At 28.0% G+C, this 17,376-nt stretch overlaps 2 protein-coding genes across 3 annotated transcripts; both read right to left on the bottom strand.

Moving 5' to 3' along the window:
• Positions 1 to 118: 118 nt before the first annotated feature.
• LOC127283009 (transformation/transcription domain-associated protein-like) lies at positions 119 to 11,970 on the bottom strand. Of its 2 annotated transcripts, XM_051307640.1 has the most exons (5): positions 2,246 to 7,125; positions 1,961 to 2,054; positions 1,320 to 1,865; positions 1,021 to 1,234; positions 119 to 849 (listed from the first exon to the last, which is right to left on the bottom strand). In XM_051307640.1, the coding sequence occupies exons 1-5, from the start codon at positions 6,886 to 6,888 to the stop codon at positions 524 to 526; spliced, it is 5,823 nt and encodes a 1,940-aa protein (XP_051163597.1). In that variant the 5' UTR covers positions 6,889 to 7,125; the 3' UTR covers positions 119 to 523. The 2 variants fall into 2 exon arrangements, 1 of the variants encoding a protein (XP_051163597.1); XR_007843280.1 differs by lacking the exons at positions 119 to 849; positions 1,021 to 1,234; positions 2,246 to 7,125 and adding an exon at positions 7,132 to 11,970 and having other exon boundaries at positions 1,718 to 1,865.
• A 1,177-nt stretch (positions 11,971 to 13,147) lies between these two features.
• On the bottom strand, positions 13,148 to 17,173 carry LOC127283017 (nucleolar GTP-binding protein 1). Its single transcript, XM_051307654.1, has 9 exons — positions 17,006 to 17,173; positions 16,382 to 16,656; positions 16,034 to 16,271; positions 15,681 to 15,923; positions 14,789 to 15,043; positions 14,416 to 14,703; positions 14,054 to 14,332; positions 13,813 to 13,953; positions 13,148 to 13,702 (listed from the first exon to the last, which is right to left on the bottom strand). The coding sequence occupies exons 1-9, from the start codon at positions 17,051 to 17,053 to the stop codon at positions 13,547 to 13,549; spliced, it is 1,923 nt and encodes a 640-aa protein (XP_051163611.1). The 5' UTR covers positions 17,054 to 17,173; the 3' UTR covers positions 13,148 to 13,546.
• Positions 17,174 to 17,376: the final 203 nt, after the last annotated feature.

Here is a 17,376-nt window from a genome sequence, read left to right on the forward strand (position 1 = left end):
AAAAATGTAAATAATAATAAAATTTTTTTAAAAATTGTAAACTATTTCAAGAAAAGAAAAATATAAAAATAAACAAAAATGTAAATAAACAAAATAAATTAATAATTACAATACGAAATATTCTAATGTAAGGCAAATATTTTTTTTCATATAATATTCCACCTTACTTTTATTTTATATTTATATATTAAATAAAAGTGTAATCGAAGAGTTTTTAATATCACAAAAATTCTTGAGGAGTTTTTGGTCTTTTTCTATAACATTAGTAAAAAAATATTGTATTTGGCACATTCCTGAGTAAAAAATTAATTTCTCCGTCAATCTCATAATTTTATATATAAAATTAAAATCTTTAAAGATAATATGTTTATCTCATTGTAAAATAATTAAAATTCAACTGTTTTAACTAATTCTATCGAATAACTATCGATAAATAATTTTCAATTAACTTTAAATATAGATTTAATTTTTCATCTAATTTTTCAATTTGTAAATGGAGTTCAATAAATAATTTCTATTCAATTTAAAGCCATGGATACCATGATGGATCCATTTGGCAAAGATTATCAATATTCCTAGAACTATTTAAAAGATTTCTTACATTACTGTCAATTCCACTAAAATGACCAAGGGAATTCAATCTTGTCGAAATACTTGTGACAATTTTAGTCACTCGTCGTATTATTTCTTTATTTTTCTCCACAAATGTTTTGTCGTCCTGTTGATTGATATGATCATCAATAAATTCATCTCTAATTATTGCATGAAGAATGGATTTGATTTGATATGAAGGTTGAGCCAAACAACGTGAACTGGCTATTAAATTTTCCGTCAAAGGACCTGATATGCCTATAAAAATTAAAAATTAGAAAATATTTAAAATTTAAATTAAAACAGTGTAAAGTAGTAATAAATAAATTATTAATAAATTTTACAAAATATAGAATTTTGTTTAAATCGACATTTATTAGAAAAGCCGTTAATTTTTTATTTTTTGCGAAAACGAATTTCTAAACTCACCAATATCAGTTACGAATTCTGCAATATTTGGTGTTAAACGGAATGGAACTAGTTCGTTCGCATTAAGATTCCCAGAGATTTGACCAAGATCAAATGTAAAATAATTGACGTTTATTAATCCAGTGTCAAGATTCAAATTCATCATATCAGGATGTAGTTTTGTTAAGTGAAAGACGTATTGTGAGAAAATAATTACTGAAATTTGCGATATAAACTGCAAAAAAATAAATTACAAAAATATATACTAAGAAAGAAGAGAAAATTATAAACTAAATTAATAAATTCATTAAAAAAATCACCATTTTCCTAAATGTCCAATAATCAGTAGAACTTGGAAAAGTCATCACAGCCCAATCTTTGAGAATTGTCTTTGGAACAAGATTTTTTTGCACTTCATTAAAAATTGACTTTAAATTTTCTCTATTGAGACCAGCACATCTTGCTTCAACACTTAAAATTAAATCATAATATTTTGAAATTGGATCATAATGTAATATTCTCTTCTTATCACAGCTCTGTTTAAAAATTTCCATAAAATTAATTGCATTTGGATTGTCTTCAATCAATTGTATTTGTGGATGTAATGGTATCATTTTTTGAATCGTAAACTGCAAAAAACGTCGGCAAGTTTCTTTTTGCTTTTTTAAATTTAAATTCAACATTTCTAAAAGTTGCAAAACTCTGCAATTGTTGTCATCGGCAAAATGATCATTTTTCACTATCAAATAAGGATAGAGTTTTCCATCATTGCCCAAAATCCAAATTCGATGAGCTATTGAGAATTTGTGTCTAATCACATCTACCCAAGGCAGGAATTTCACAATTGTCACATGATAATGTGAAAACTGAAAATAAATATATTTTTTATTATTTCACAAATAAAAGATACATAATAAATTAATTAATCAATGCATAAAAAATAATAAATAAAAAATTGTACCTTTGGTAAAAGAGTAGAGCCAGGAAGTCCTATTTTTGCAATTTCAAAGTTAAAATTGGCCAAGTTGTGACACTTTTTCTCAAGTAGAAAGGATCTGTAAAAAAAGGACAATTAATTAAATCAATTAACAACATAAAATAAATTAGTTTCTTATATTTAAAAAATTGTAAATTTCAAATTTTTTAAAAATCAGTTTATTTGAAATTTAAATTTACTGTAAAATTAAATTTACTAAGGCAAATTAAACTTAATTTATTTTAAAATAATTAAGGTAACAAAAGTTACCTTAATGAAGATTTAGTGCCATTTTCCAAAATAACAATCCATTTTTTCAATCGTTTAATCAAATTCAGTATTAATTTGTCACTTTTATTAACAAGATTGAAATCCTGCTCGAATTCTTTATTCAATTTGAAAAAAATTGGATTTTGTCTAGCATTTATATTGCAGTGATTTGCAATTTTTCCTACTTCAACACGAACATTTGCTATCAATTTTCGAAGAATAGTTAATATTTGTGATGTAACTCTAGCCTCACTGATATTCTCCTTATTATCAAAAGCAACACGATAACTTATCATTAAAATTTCCTGCATCTGTTTTAATATTTCATGTAACCAATTTTCCCTAAGCTTGGTAATTTGATCAAAAGTTCTTTCCAAATACGAAATTAATTTTGGATGAATGATTATGAGTTTTCTCATAATTCTCGAACATTTGAGCATTGATTCCAAAACTTTATCATCAAAACGATGTTTCTCGTCATTTTCATTTAATGGAATAATTTTCTTTTTATTAACCTTAAGCTTTTTAAATCGAAGTTTTACATAAAGTGTCCTAACTTGCGAGTACATTGCTTGTGGAAACATTTTGCTGATGACATTCAATAAATCAAGAATCTCACCACCAGGAGGACGAATTAGCCATTTTAATAATTGCGGTATCCATGAGACCCAATGAATTGGATAGATTTCCATTGCGTGTTCATTGACTAATTTAAATAAATTCATTCCCTCATCATCATAATTAAAAAACCAAAGAATTTTTGCAATATATTTTCTGCATTTACTTTCTGATGATGAATATTTGATGGCATTTAAGAAACAAGACACAGCTGTTTTTGTATATTCAATTTTACTTGTATCTGTTTGAAAAACATTTTCAAAATATTCACCCCAAAGTCCCCAGGCTTTGGCATTTTTCTCGTTCTTTTCAATTGAAAAAGAAAATACTTTATTTGCCTCATTCGATTCGCCAAGTAAAGTGTACAATTTTCCTTTCAGCGAATGAAAATCCGAGATTATTTCTTTTTTAAAATATTGAGTTTCAGTTGATTCCATACAGACAAGAGCATTTTGTAAACGATTCATTTCACCCATTGAATACATTTTCAAATAACATTTCACCTGTTGTTTAATTCTCTCAAAACAATCAACAATCGATACACTTTTAACTTTATGGATCCTTGTTAGTGAATCAAGAGCAACTGATGAAAGATTTTGTTTTCTAGCTATTTTACTAAAAGTATTGACAGACTGTGCCCAAGTGTGAATATAATTTTTAGAAATATTTTCCTCAGCAAGCAAATAAGAGAAATCAATCACCGACTTGTATTGATATTCCCTCCAAGTTAAGATATTTGACCAATGACTGAGATCATCAGCAATTGTTGGCAATCGATGTGTCCAAGTGTTAATAATTTTCTTTAAATTGACAAGTCGATTAACTTCTAAATTCTGATGAATAAATTTCGCCTCATTTAGATCGATGATCTTTTCAGCTGCCTGAAGAAGTGGAAGATGTGCACCACCAACAATATATGGAAGTTTACGCCACTCGTGAATACACAATTTCGTTGCATTAATTGCATAATCATCAATGAATTGCAAATTTTTTTCATCACCATAAATAGACAAATAACCTCGATAAAGATCAATTTTCCAATGTTGATCAGATGGAATTTCATTAAGATGATCTAGATATTCCTTCATTGTAGACCAATTGGAAGTTTGGAAACATATTTCAAGAATAAACATTGCATCATTGATAGCATTTTTCATACCACTATTTAAAAGTAAATCCCATTGATTGAGTTCTTTTGCACAATGAATCCATCGTTTTTCCCATCGATTTGATTCATTTTTCATTTGCCTCGTAAATGTAAAATCATCTCCTCTAAATTTTCCCACAGCCATGTTGTATGTTTCTTGAGCTTTATCCAAAAATCCTTGTTGCTCAAAAGCAGTCGCATCAAGTGTTTCCTTAAAGAAAGTGTGTTTCTTCCAAAGACCTGACCACATATCATCTTCACCTAATCGATTATACATATCGGCGAGAGAATCAAGAATTTCCTGTTGAATTGAATTTGTCTCCGATTCATCGAAATTAAAATAATCAAAATTCTCCTGATGAAACTGATTCTCCTTAATCATTTGTTCCAAATTAAGTGTCATCTGATGCCAAAGATTGTAAGTTTTTCCAAGATAATTCATAATTTTTGGCCTTATTAAAATTTTTGGTTTACAATCAACTAAAGCTTCGCAAAATGTGATCATTGCGCTTGATTGACAATCTTTTTGAACAAAATGAATTTTATCACATATAAATGATAATACATCAACTTGTCCTGTCCAAATTTTTGGGAAAATTTCTTTCCAAACTTCAGTCGCGAGACTCGTTTTCATGTGACATAAATGTATCGTCGCTGAGACAAATACTTCCGTTCGTATATTCTTTAGATAGTTGAGAAATTCCATATGCTTACTAATCATTTCATTGAGCTCGGAATTAATTTCCCGCGCACTTGTATTATTTTTAGGTAAATTAGATGTCTCTAAATTCGTTAAATTTACATTTGAGTTTAAAATCGTTGAATTCAAATCAAAATCCAAGAGATTTACATTTAAATCGCAATGCGATAGATCTAGATTCATTTCCAAATTCGAAAGATCAAAATTTGGATATAAATTAAATAAATCTAAATTTGAATCAACATTAAGTAAATCCAAACTCGTGTCTAACTTTGATAGATCAATACTTGAATTTAATTTCAATGGATCGACATTTGATTCTAAAGTCAATAGATCAACAGTCGAGTCTAAATTCAAGAAACTTACATTCGATTCTAATTTCGTTAAAACTTTATTTAAATCCGATAAATTTAAATCAGAGATAGTTACTAGATCTTCCTTTTCCATTAAATTAATGAAATTATTTACACTCGGAAGAAGAATATCTTTCATTGTCACTTGAATTCGAGTTGTTGGATCAGCGACGATCAACAAAAATTCAATACACTGCTTGATCCAATAATGAGGGCCCATCAATTGCCAATTAAATGAAGAAATAATGTATTCCAATCGATCCTTAAGAGTATGTTTAACACATGCGTTGATAATTGAAAAAAATTTCATTCTAATCTCAGGTTGACTGGAGCGCAGACCATCCAGAAATACAACTTCTAAATCCGAAGTTAACTTTGATATTCTTTGATATTTTTTATTTTCATAAATCAAATAGATAATTTCAAGAAAACTATTTTTCAATTCCAAATCATCAGAGAAGTGTTGATTAATTGTTTTCCGCATCGTGATGAATAATGAAGATTTTTGATTAATCGAATCTTGATTTTCCGAATCATCTTTAATCCAATAGTTAAATATTTTCAAAATTGTTTTGATAATTTGTACACTGGAAGTATTTTCAATTAAAACAGACAATGAATTTAGAAACAATTGTCTTATATTTGATGACATCATTCCAATCCGATTCGATAATAAATCAAGAGATATGAATAACTCCGTTTCATCTTTTCGTACTCCTGCGAGATGAAATCTTACTATTTTTTGAAATACATTTACGATATTTTTTATCAATGGATCAAGATAATTAACATTATTAGTGTAGACTGCTTTTGCCATCATCAAACAAGGAGCTAATGATTCCAATGATGCCTCGTTATTTTCAAAAGCAATCAATCTAGTATATAAAACTTGCCTCACAGATTTATATAAAATTTTCATTTTTTCTCCAGATATTGTAGATACGATGGGATCAATTGGAAATACACACATCAATTTGATAAGAATTTCTTGCATTAATTTGAGAATTTTTTTATCATCACTCAATAAACAGAGTGATAATCCATTTTCCAAATTTTTGAAAATGTAGAATATCGCTTTCTCATTCAATCCTCGTAATATGAAAGCTAAAAGTTCTAAAACTTTGTAAATTTTTTCACAATTCGATTCTGAAAGAATATTGTCCAACCAACGAAAATCAACATTATTCCCATCTTGTGACCAAATATCAAAAATGAAAATTCTCTTGAGAATATTTGCAGAACGTTTTACAAGTTGTTCTTCAATTACACCTTGTAGAGTATTCACATCATGCACTTCGCAAGCCAATTTAAAAATAAAATACAAAATCTTGTCAATATAGAAATTTTCGACACGTTTCATTGATTGTGGTTCCATGGTCATGAATATTGGAGTATTATTTTGTAACACAATTCGTTTAAATCCTGATGATCCCTCGTCAAATATTTTTGTCGATTCAATTCCAACAACATCAATAATATTTGTTTCTTCATTTCTTTCCTGAATTTCCCATTCAACAATCATTTCCACAATATCAATGGCTAATTTCTTATTCTCCGTGTTGGAAATCTCAGTAATTTTCTTTATTGAATTCACAAGAATAGGAATCAAATAATGTCGCACTGAATAATAAATTTTAAAATGTTTAACGACAAATTGAAGACAATGTAAAAGTGAAAATCTCGAATGACTTTCTTCAATTAAAACTTTTCTCGTCAATTGTGCAAGTTTACTGTATCCATTTTCCATTCGATGGGGAAAAATTGGAATCAAAATATCGAGAGCCTCTTTCACAACTTGCTTTGTTTCTGTTGTGTGTGCCTGCATTAGACTAATAAAAACATGAATGATGATACTTTTCGAAATGGAGAATTTGCGAATAATATGACTAAGCAATAAATGACCATGATATTTGCTAATTGGATCAAAACAATTTTTACTTAATAAACATGGCCAGGCAAAATGTACCAATTGACGAAGTTTCACTCCCTGTTTTTTATTATTCGCATCATCATGAATATATTCACCAGCGTGATCAATTAAAAGACAAGAAAATCGAAAAATGCTCACCCTCAAACGATCACTTAAACTTCCGGGATTATCAATGTCAATGATTTTATTCACAAAAATAGAAATCAAATTTCTAGGATCGTCTGTATCGGGCGATGGTGGTGATCCTATTAATTCAAGTGTTTCGCCTTTTTTAAAACTCGCCTCAAAACATTTGTGAACAATATATTGTAAAATATCAGCTTTTAAATCATCACTCACTTTTTTACCTTGATAATTGCCAAGAAATTTGGAGAATGCTTTTCGTTTCCATTGAATGTCATAAGTTTGAGCGACAATTTTCTCAAGAAAATCACTGAGTATCGTCACATCAGAAACAAAATTAATGCGAAAAATCTTGAGAATATTAAAAAGAAAATCATAATCGTCACAATTATTTTTCAAATAATGAATAAAAACTTTGAGCAATAATTTTGGTTCAATCAAATGACTTGATTTCACATTCTCAATGTCTTTGTGATGATTTATATATTCATTTCGATACCAAATTTGTTTTATCACAGTGGTAAGTTGATTTTGAGACATTAACCATTTTTCATCGCTATCTATTAAAATTGAAACAATTCGTATAGCTCGAAATCGAATTTCAAATTTGTCTTCTTTGCTCAGCTTAAGATCAGTTTGTGTTGGTGCAAGAAACATTTGCATGAGACGAATTGATCGATTCTTGAGTGTCTCTTTGAAAACCGTTCCCTCTTCAATTTGCAAAATAAATTCCAAAAATAAACCATACTCCTCATTTCTAATGCTATCGTGATTCAATAAAAAATCCACAGTACTTGCAGGATATCGAGTTAAATATCTTGCAAATGAAAGATGAAATGGATTTAAAATCTGATTCATTAAATCTTTTTCCGATTGTAAAAAAAAACGACACAATGTTGGAATGAATTTTTCCAAGTCTACTGATGTTTTTTGAAAGATTTCAATAATTTTCAAAATCTGTTGCACAATATCATTTAAAGTTTCAATATTTTTTTGTTTCTCTTCTGTATTTCTTCGTTTTGATTCTTCCATCATTCTTCTTTCTGATTCTGCAAATGATTGTTTCTCTGATTCATCCAACATCACTTTTTTCTCTAATTCACGTATTTTTTTATCCAATTCTATTTTCATTTTTCCATCAATCTCTTCCTTTATTTTTCTATTTGCATGTTCTGTTTTCAAATTTTTTAAACATGTACCCAAATATATAATCAAACTATTACAAAATTGATCATTACTCATGGGTACAATTTCTACAAGATATGAAAAATGTGTTAAAAATTTGAGATCAATAATTTCTCGATTATTAAGCAATGGCTCAACAAATTTGGACATAATTTTTTCATTGAGTTGTAAAATGGAGGATAATTTTTTCAAACATTCAAGGGCAGTTTCTTGAATTTGAAGATTAGAATGTTTTAGATTATTAATTAAAATTTGAAGAACACTATCCTGGAGAGTTTTTATTGAGAAAAAGTGAGTGAAAGCTCGAAGGGCAGATATCTTCAAAGGAATAAAATCAGTATTATCTTCATAACAAGGTTCTCTACTTAATTGATTGTCATCTCTTTCAATGATTTGCACAAGATCATTGTAAAAAATCATGTGTTCATTCACTGATGAATCGAGAAAAAATAATGAGGGAGCTTGAGACATACAAAAAGCGTTTCCGTCCATTACTCCAATTTGAACATCCACGGGATGATGGGTCATTCGATGTTTCATCGGAGGAATAACATCCATAAGTATTTCTCTTTGTGGACCAATTATTTTCGTTATAGTCACTTTTCGAATTTCAGCTAAAAGAAAAAGTAATTTTATTGCTTCTTTTCGAATAATAGTGCGTGGACATGTAATAAGTAACAATAATTCTCGAGTTACTGCATTAATCATATTATTTTCAAGATCATTAAGTTCATTTTGAGAATCTATTGTTTCTGAATTAGATTTTGTTTTTTCAAAACAAACTCGAAGTAATTTTTCTAAATTTCTTTTTGCCTCGCTTATGGTTCCATTTCCAATTCCTTCATTTAGATCCGTGATTACGAAAATTAATCCTTTGACGAAAACAATAAGATGAATAAGAAGCCACTTAACAGGAATTTTTTGCATTAAAAATTCAATCACCATGCAACCTCCAAGTTTCGAGTACCAAGGATTCTCGTAGCAAAGGGACGTCATCTTTTCGCATAAATATTCCATAAAGGGAAGCTGACAAACTCTCTCTAAAGAGCCAACGATAGAAATTGCAGTTTTGAAAATAGTTTCCAAAATATGAAATGCAACTTTAAAGAATTCCTTTTTCTCGTGTTTCAAAATATCTCTCAGAGCATCAATCAAAACGAGAGGATTTTGTCCATTCAAAATTCGTTCTTCATCTTCTTCCTTGTGTAAGCAAATTTCTCGAGCAACAATTATCATTGTATAATGTCTTACATATGAAATCATCGTTTCAAAAACTGATTGATCAAAATCAAGAGATATTTCTTCAGCAGCTGCAATAAACATTCCACATAATGCAATTTTCTGAACTTCCCTCGCGATCACATCTTCCTTAATGTAACACAAAGTCTTTGAAATTTCTCCTCTATATTTTGTCTGATCAAACAAATTGCTCAATGTTTTCTCATCATCCTCAATTTTAATAGTAGCCGACAAGTAAGAATTAATTACTCTCCACGATTGTTGCTTATAAAATAAATCAACATCAGAATTAAGAGTTGAAAAAGCAGTGTCAATAATGTTTTTCACCGATAAACTAATTGTCGAATTCCCAAAAGAAATTCCAATAGACGGATAATTCATCTTCCGATCAACAAATTTCAATTTTTGAGGACACATCAATACTTTTCTATTCTCACCACCAAGTTTACCAAGAATTTCAAAAGCCTTTTGTGATATTTCATCATTCGACTCACGTACAATGCGATAGAGACTTTGTATCAAATCAGTGGCTACAATTTGCAAATAATCTTGAAAAAATGAAAATTCAAGACTATTAATGCAAATATCAAGAATTCTCAAACCATCGCTAATTAAAACATCATTTCCATTCAAGGCGTGAACAATTGTCATCATTAATTTTTCAAGATACGGTAAAAGAAAACCAATTTTCACAGGAATTGAAAGAAATAGTTCAAGTAAAATTTCCTGTATCTCCTGCTTATGAGACTCAGTTTGAAATCTATTTAAATCCTCAATTAATTTCGCCAATAGAGGAAGAAATTCTTGATATAACATTTCCTCTGATCTACCGCTAATCGATCGATAAAGTGATCGTAAAATGAGAAAATAATTCAACGGCTCCTTTGCATTCACAGCTAAATCCAATGAACGTTTGACAATTTTATGAAGATTCGAACGAAGTATCTCTTTATTTTCTTCAGGTGAAAATGCAACACTTCCAAAAATTGTTTTAAATAAAGTTAAATATAATTCACTTATCACATGATTTGATCCAACTTGATCCATTTTTTCCAAAAGATATTCAATCATAATTGTACCGAATACCAATGATTTTCCTTGATCCAAAAGAAGATAATTAATAATTGCGAGAAATTCTCTATTTTTAATCACTTGATTCACAATAAAGTCAATTTCCGAGGTAAATATTTTATGAAATGTCAAAGAATCCATTGACATAAATATTGTAGCGAAATTTTCTAAAAGTTGCTTCTCCTCCTTTAATTTTGCCTCATGAAATTGAATCAACTTATTTGTTTTCTTTGGTATCGCATCCATTGCCAAACGACCAATCATATATAAATTTAAAGACTCCATTCCCCATTTGAGAAAACGCGAAAGCAATAACATATCATTCGATTCAAATAGTTTAACAAATTTATCACTAAAATTAAAAATCACAATTTCCTGCACTCCTAATATAATCCATTTAATAATATTTTTATATTCCACTATATTTTGATGTAAATTTTGTGACGTTCTCGTAAGTGTTTTTGCATTCGTAAAAATTGGAATCACATCCTTTACAATTGTTTCCAATTTTAAAATAAATATCTCAAGCATTTTTTGTAAAACTTTTCGTCCCTTAATTAAATCCTCAGATTCAGATCGACTTTTCACACACTCAATAAGATTGTTGAGAATTTTACACGATAAATTTTCAACATTAGCCGGTAATCTAGAGTCATTAAGAATTTTACTGAAAAAATTCACAACTTTTGTAAGATGCGAAAAAGAAAGTATATGTCTCACTTGATGAATAAAATCTCCAATTACGTTAAATACAAATGGTCTCAAAATTTCATTAGCCGTATAACCAGAACCAAATAAATGCTCTTCATCCAATAATTGATCAATGTGAGGAAGAAAGTGTCTTTGAAATTTAGACACAATAAAATATCGGAAATATATGAAAATCTCTTTACGAAAATGTGTCGCTTCAGTAGGACATGCTCGTAATAAATCCACTATTCCTTTAAATAATGCAGCACCCGTTTCAAAAATTATATCGATAAAGTCTTTCATATTATAAGCGACAATCATAAGACATTTTATTTGTACTCCAACAAATTCGAAAAGAATTTCTCGATTGCAATTAAGAATTTCGTCACATGTCTTAAGAGTAATAAATTTTATAATTAAAGCGAAAATTTCTAACAGAATATCACTAATATGTTGTTTATATAATAAACGTAATGTCATAAGAAATAAAGGAACTTTTTGCAAAAATTTCAATGATAATTTTGCTCTCGGTATTAAATTATATGTAATTAAATTTCCATCTTCGTCCTTTTCATTTGTATGAATAGCAGTTATGATAAATGTTTTTGTCAATGTAGATTCAATATTAAAATTAACAAGATTTTTTATTGTTATAGAAGATTTAGCTTGAATTACCTCCACATAATTTGTTGTAAATTCATCGAACATCTTCTTCACAAATTGTAAAAATTGTAGAACTTCTTTGTATGCAATTGGTTTAAACTTTTTTCGATATTCCGACATTATTTGCAGACATATTAAACTATTTTCCTCATTCTCGATTTCCAATAATTTCAAAGTAATTTTCAAAATATCCGTAATATAGGGTTTCAAATATTCGTCAGTTGGAAGTCTGTATAAAATTTCAAGAATTACTTTTCTTGTTTGATGAATATTATATTCAGAAATAAATTGTATTCCACCTACATCCAAAAGAATTGGTTTAACAATTTTCATGAATCTTGCGAGAAACATTGGATATTGAGGTAAAAGTATAATGAGATCAAGATTTTCAGATATTTCTTGAGCCGCTCTTAATTTGACATCGTCAGTTTTACTGACATTACCCAGTGTATTCACGTATACAAGATAAGTATTTATTTGAGACTTTTGTCCCGATTGCGCAACACTGTCCAAAAGGTCCATTTTTTATTTTTACGTTCGTAGCCAATAATGTTTGAATCTAAAAAAATAATTAATATTAAAATTTTGCTTTACCAAAAGATAAAATACTGAAATTTTAGAATAATTGTTATTTCAGCTTTATTTCTTAAAATTATTCCAAATTGTCACTCTCAATATTTTTATTAATAAAATACATTTTTTACTAACAATTTACTTGCAGTAATTCAAAATTATTTTGAACTAATTATATTTAAAATTAAGAAGAAATTTTCGAATTAAATTTTTCATTACTCACATTTGATTTCATTGAAAAAGCGTCTCAGTATGAATTGTGATTGATGAGCAAACATTATCATATTTTTAAATTTATCGAATCTGTGTTATTTACCATACTTAAAGATCCTGAAAAATAATAAACTTACAATTAGTAAATATATAATGAAACTTTTGTTTGCGTTTGTATACAAACAAACGTCAAAAGATATTCTGTACAGCATTAATTTCCCGCTAGAATTCAAATCTCCCATTTTTCCAATTATTTATATTATTCTTAAAAATAATATTATGTTACGAAATATATAAATTAAAGTACTATATAAATTAAATATAATTATAAAAATACATGCATTGTCATTAATATTTTTAAATTTAAATAAATATTAAAATAAATAACAAATAGTAATAATTTTACTTATTAATACAGTATTATTTATTTACATAAGCTACATGAGATATTCTCAATTGAAAACAAAATTAAATCATATAAATGTTTATAAATTAAATATATTGTTATATTTTTATCAGCTTTAAATTTAAAACCTTTCTTTTTAACTTTCGTCGAGTGATATGAATTATAAAAAAATTATTAAAAATGAATCTTTTTCATTTGTTAACACGATAAAGAGAAAAAATTCAAAGAAGTTTGAAAAAAATAATTCTAATTTAATTTTATAATTTATCTTCCTCTAAGAAGAAAACAAAAAATCATATCACTGAAAATTGATATACTCCATTGATTTGCCCATTAATTAAATATATAACAATATATTTAATACAATTTAAATATAAATAATTTCTATTTTTATCTTCTATCGGTTTTTCCAACACCCCGCTTTCCAGCGAAAAGATGCTTAGGCATCTTATTTCCAATGAAACGATCAGCTTCACCCTTAAGACCCTTCTTTTTAACCTTCTTGGAAATCGCTTTGTGAGCAATATTTTTAAGTTTAGTTTTCATCTGCAAAAAAAAATAATTTTTTTTTAAATAATGTTTCTTTTCTAAATAAAATTTTTCTTTTGAACTTTTGTTAAAGAATTTCTTTTTGTAATTGTAAAAAAAATACTTACAACAACATCCCTCACGCCCATTTCATCTCTTGGTGCTCTGGAAACACTGCGATTTCTCGATGCCGAAACATCAACTCGTCGACGCTTAGCATCAGGCTCTGAAATTGACCTCGATCGCTTTTTCGTTTTCGTAAAGTGAGCCTAAAAGAAAAGCGCAATTAATATCCGAATTTATAATTAATTTTGTATAAATAAAACAAAATTGAATTAATTAATATGAGATTTAAAGAATAATTCTTACGTCTTCTGTGTCTTCCATGTCGACTCCAAGTTCTCCAAGTTCTTCTCTCAATCTTGTCACAGATCGACCTCGAACCTTAGCAGCAGCAGTACGAGGCATAACTGGTTTCGTTGAAGCCTTATTAATTCGCGATTCGTCTTTAATAACCATTTGCTTCTCTCGTATTTGTTTAGCCAGCTCATAAATTTCCTTCATTTGTTCACTTAATACAGGAACTTTATGATCATAGAAACCACTTTCTAATCTTATGTCCTCTTCTTTCTCAATCTCATTCAATTTCTATCGAAAACAAAAGTTTTTAAATTATAAACAGAAAATTAATAATTCTGTAGAGAAAAGTAATTGGGTATAAAAACGCATACCTCGAAAATATCAGGATCAATGTAGTCTGCAATATTGTGACCCTCCCACATTTCAGGAATGATATCGAACTTCTGATCTCCCTCGATGTCATAATTTTTCTTAAGATCGAGTACATAATCATCGCCCATTTCTTCTTCAATTTCGCGTTCCAATTTTCGTTTTCTTTCTGCTTTAGCAGCGGCCTCTTGCTTCTTTTTAAGAACAGACTCAGGTATACAAGGAGCACGAACTTTATTATCTCTTGGCACTGGTTGAGTAACGTGTAAACGATTCAACAGGCCTTCAACCTAGAAAATTATTATAGACAACAAATAATTAAAAAGAATTTTTAAAAATTTAAATTTCTATAAAAATATTTAACAATATACACACCTTTTTAGTTTTAATTTTTTGATCGACACGATAGGCCAAAAGTCGTTCACAGGCTTCAGTTTTAACTTCCATTACGCCAAAATCTGACACGGTACTCATTTCAATGAACGGAATATTCTCGTCCTCTTCAAGCTCTTTTACAATAGCTCTTTTTTCCTCAGACAAATCATCTAGACGTAAGACGTCTACTTTATTTACAACACACACGAGTGGTTTATTTGTAAAAAACACCTTTATTGAATTGAAGAGTTTCATCTAAGAAAAAATATAAATGATTTATTATCAAAAATAGTGTAAAATAAAAATTGTTTCATATACATAACAAAGAATATAAATTTATATATATATTAATGAGAATCATAATTATAGAAAAAGAAACTTTAATTACCTTTCTTCAAAAGAACACGAAAAAAATAATTTTCTGTATTTATTCTTTCAATTCTCAAAATATCTTCTAAATAAATTTTCTTCAGAATCGTTCTTCTTACATACACACATACCGACAGACACACAAAAATTCACTTTTTGAAAAATAATGCTCAAAAAGTTATTTCTCTCAAGAAATAATAAAAAAAGCAAATAGAAAAAAAGCGGTAAAAAAAATTTTCTTAAATAGAAGAAAAAAATTGACGATGTTAAAGTTCACGTTTATGATCAACAAATTATAGAAAACATTTTTTTTTTAAATAAAAGATTTTATAATTTTCCGTCTTAAAAAATAATTTGTTTTTTAATCGTTCATCATAAACGTTGAGGACTTCAGCATTGTAAAAATTGTTATAACCCAGAAACAATGGAATATAGTTTAAAATGATGAGAATTATGGAAAAATCATAATTGTTTTTTTTAAGATATAAAAAAAACACCTTCTTTTGTATTATATTTTTCTCACCTGTTCATCCAGTGAATGGCCACATTGCTCAGAAATATCGAAAAAATAGAGAACGGCAGCACGTAAATGAGCAAGAGCTGCTACTGCTTGCATTTCAATAACATTTCTCTCTTCCACAGGATGATCCAAAATTCCAGGTGTGTCTATAACTTGCCAACGCAAATATTTATAATCTGTGTGTCCTACATACAACGATTTTGTTGTAAATGCATATGGTTGAACTTCAACATCAGCTCGAGTTATCTAAAATTCAATGAAAATAATTTTAAAAATACAGTTCAAATTAATTGATAAGTTTAATTTTGCAAAAGCAATTTAAGTAAAATTATATTTCTAAATTAATTATAAATTACCTTATTTATAAAGCTACTTTTTCCAACATTTGGAAAACCACAGATTATAATCGTTCGAGTAAAAGGATCTATGCTTGGTAATCGAGCCAAATGTTGTCTAACTTGCTCTAAATAAGTTAAATTGTTGGCTTGTTTTTTCATAATTGTGGCCATTCGTCCAAGTGCTGCTTTTTTTAATTGTTTGCATCGATACAAAGAGTCACCATACTTTAAAAGACGAACATAATCTTTTGCAACGCTGAAAAATGTAAATTGTAATAGATTAGAAAATTAAATTAAATATTAAATTTATATTGCTATTGTCTATGTAAATTTTAAAAATATAAATTTCATTTCATTATTACTTACTTATCAACTAAATGTCTTGCTGTATTCATTTGTCCAAGAGCCAATTTATAATGATCCTTATCATACAAAACATTCATTAAATCCGCATAAAAAGGATGAACCTCATCTAATTTCGGAAACTCCTGAACAATTTGTGAAAGTCGATCGTGAAAATTTTGTTGAGTGAATTTTACTTTTCTTGTATAAAATGCACGAATACGAGAGATTTTATAATTCTTGTGAATTACTGTTGGTGTTTTTCGTTGTGTTTTTGATAATATAATATCAATAAAATCCTAAAAAAAAGAATTCATTGTTTATTAATTTTCATTTCAAATTAGTTGATAAAAATTGACAAGCATGCAGAATTGTTATTAAAAGAAAAAAAAACATTAAGTTATAAATATAGGTTATGTCACAAACAGTTAGGTTAGGAATTTCAAAAATTTTAAACAATGCATATTTTGAGTTATTGTTAGTCTTAAAAAATAGATCACAAAAAACAAATAAAGTAAATAATAACTAAAACTTTAAAATATTAATGTAAAATCAATATAAACAATAAAAAAGCAAGTACCACGTGAGCTTGATGAGCCACGCTAAAATATTAAAAAAGATTAATTTAAAAATTTGTAAATTACTTACTTTTGCTGTTGGCACAACAGCGACCTTTTTAAAATTGTACATCACCATTTTGATAATTAATTATAGCACTTTTGTTTAAAAAATACTGTAAAAAAGTAAAAATTTAATTCACTTCCCACAATACATGTGTGGGCACACTGGGCAAACACAGGAATGTCATTCAGTGTTGCCAGCATGATACACCCAAATCATGGTTGCCACCTAACTCAATTAAAAGCGCGAAATTCAAAACAGTTGCGATTTAAACAATCGCAATGCTGAATATTAAATTTTACAATGAAAAAGGGACCCGAAAAATTTGCAATAGCAAATAAATAATAAAATTTGTTATTTAAATTCAATTTCAAATTCAAAGTATTCTCTAATTCAAA

Source organism: Leptopilina boulardi, unplaced genomic scaffold (assembly GCF_019393585.1).
Source record: "Leptopilina boulardi isolate dan_hultmark-lab unplaced genomic scaffold, ZJU_Lbou_2.1 LbouV2_305, whole genome shotgun sequence".
Classification (NCBI taxonomy): domain Eukaryota; kingdom Metazoa; phylum Arthropoda; class Insecta; order Hymenoptera; family Figitidae; genus Leptopilina; species Leptopilina boulardi.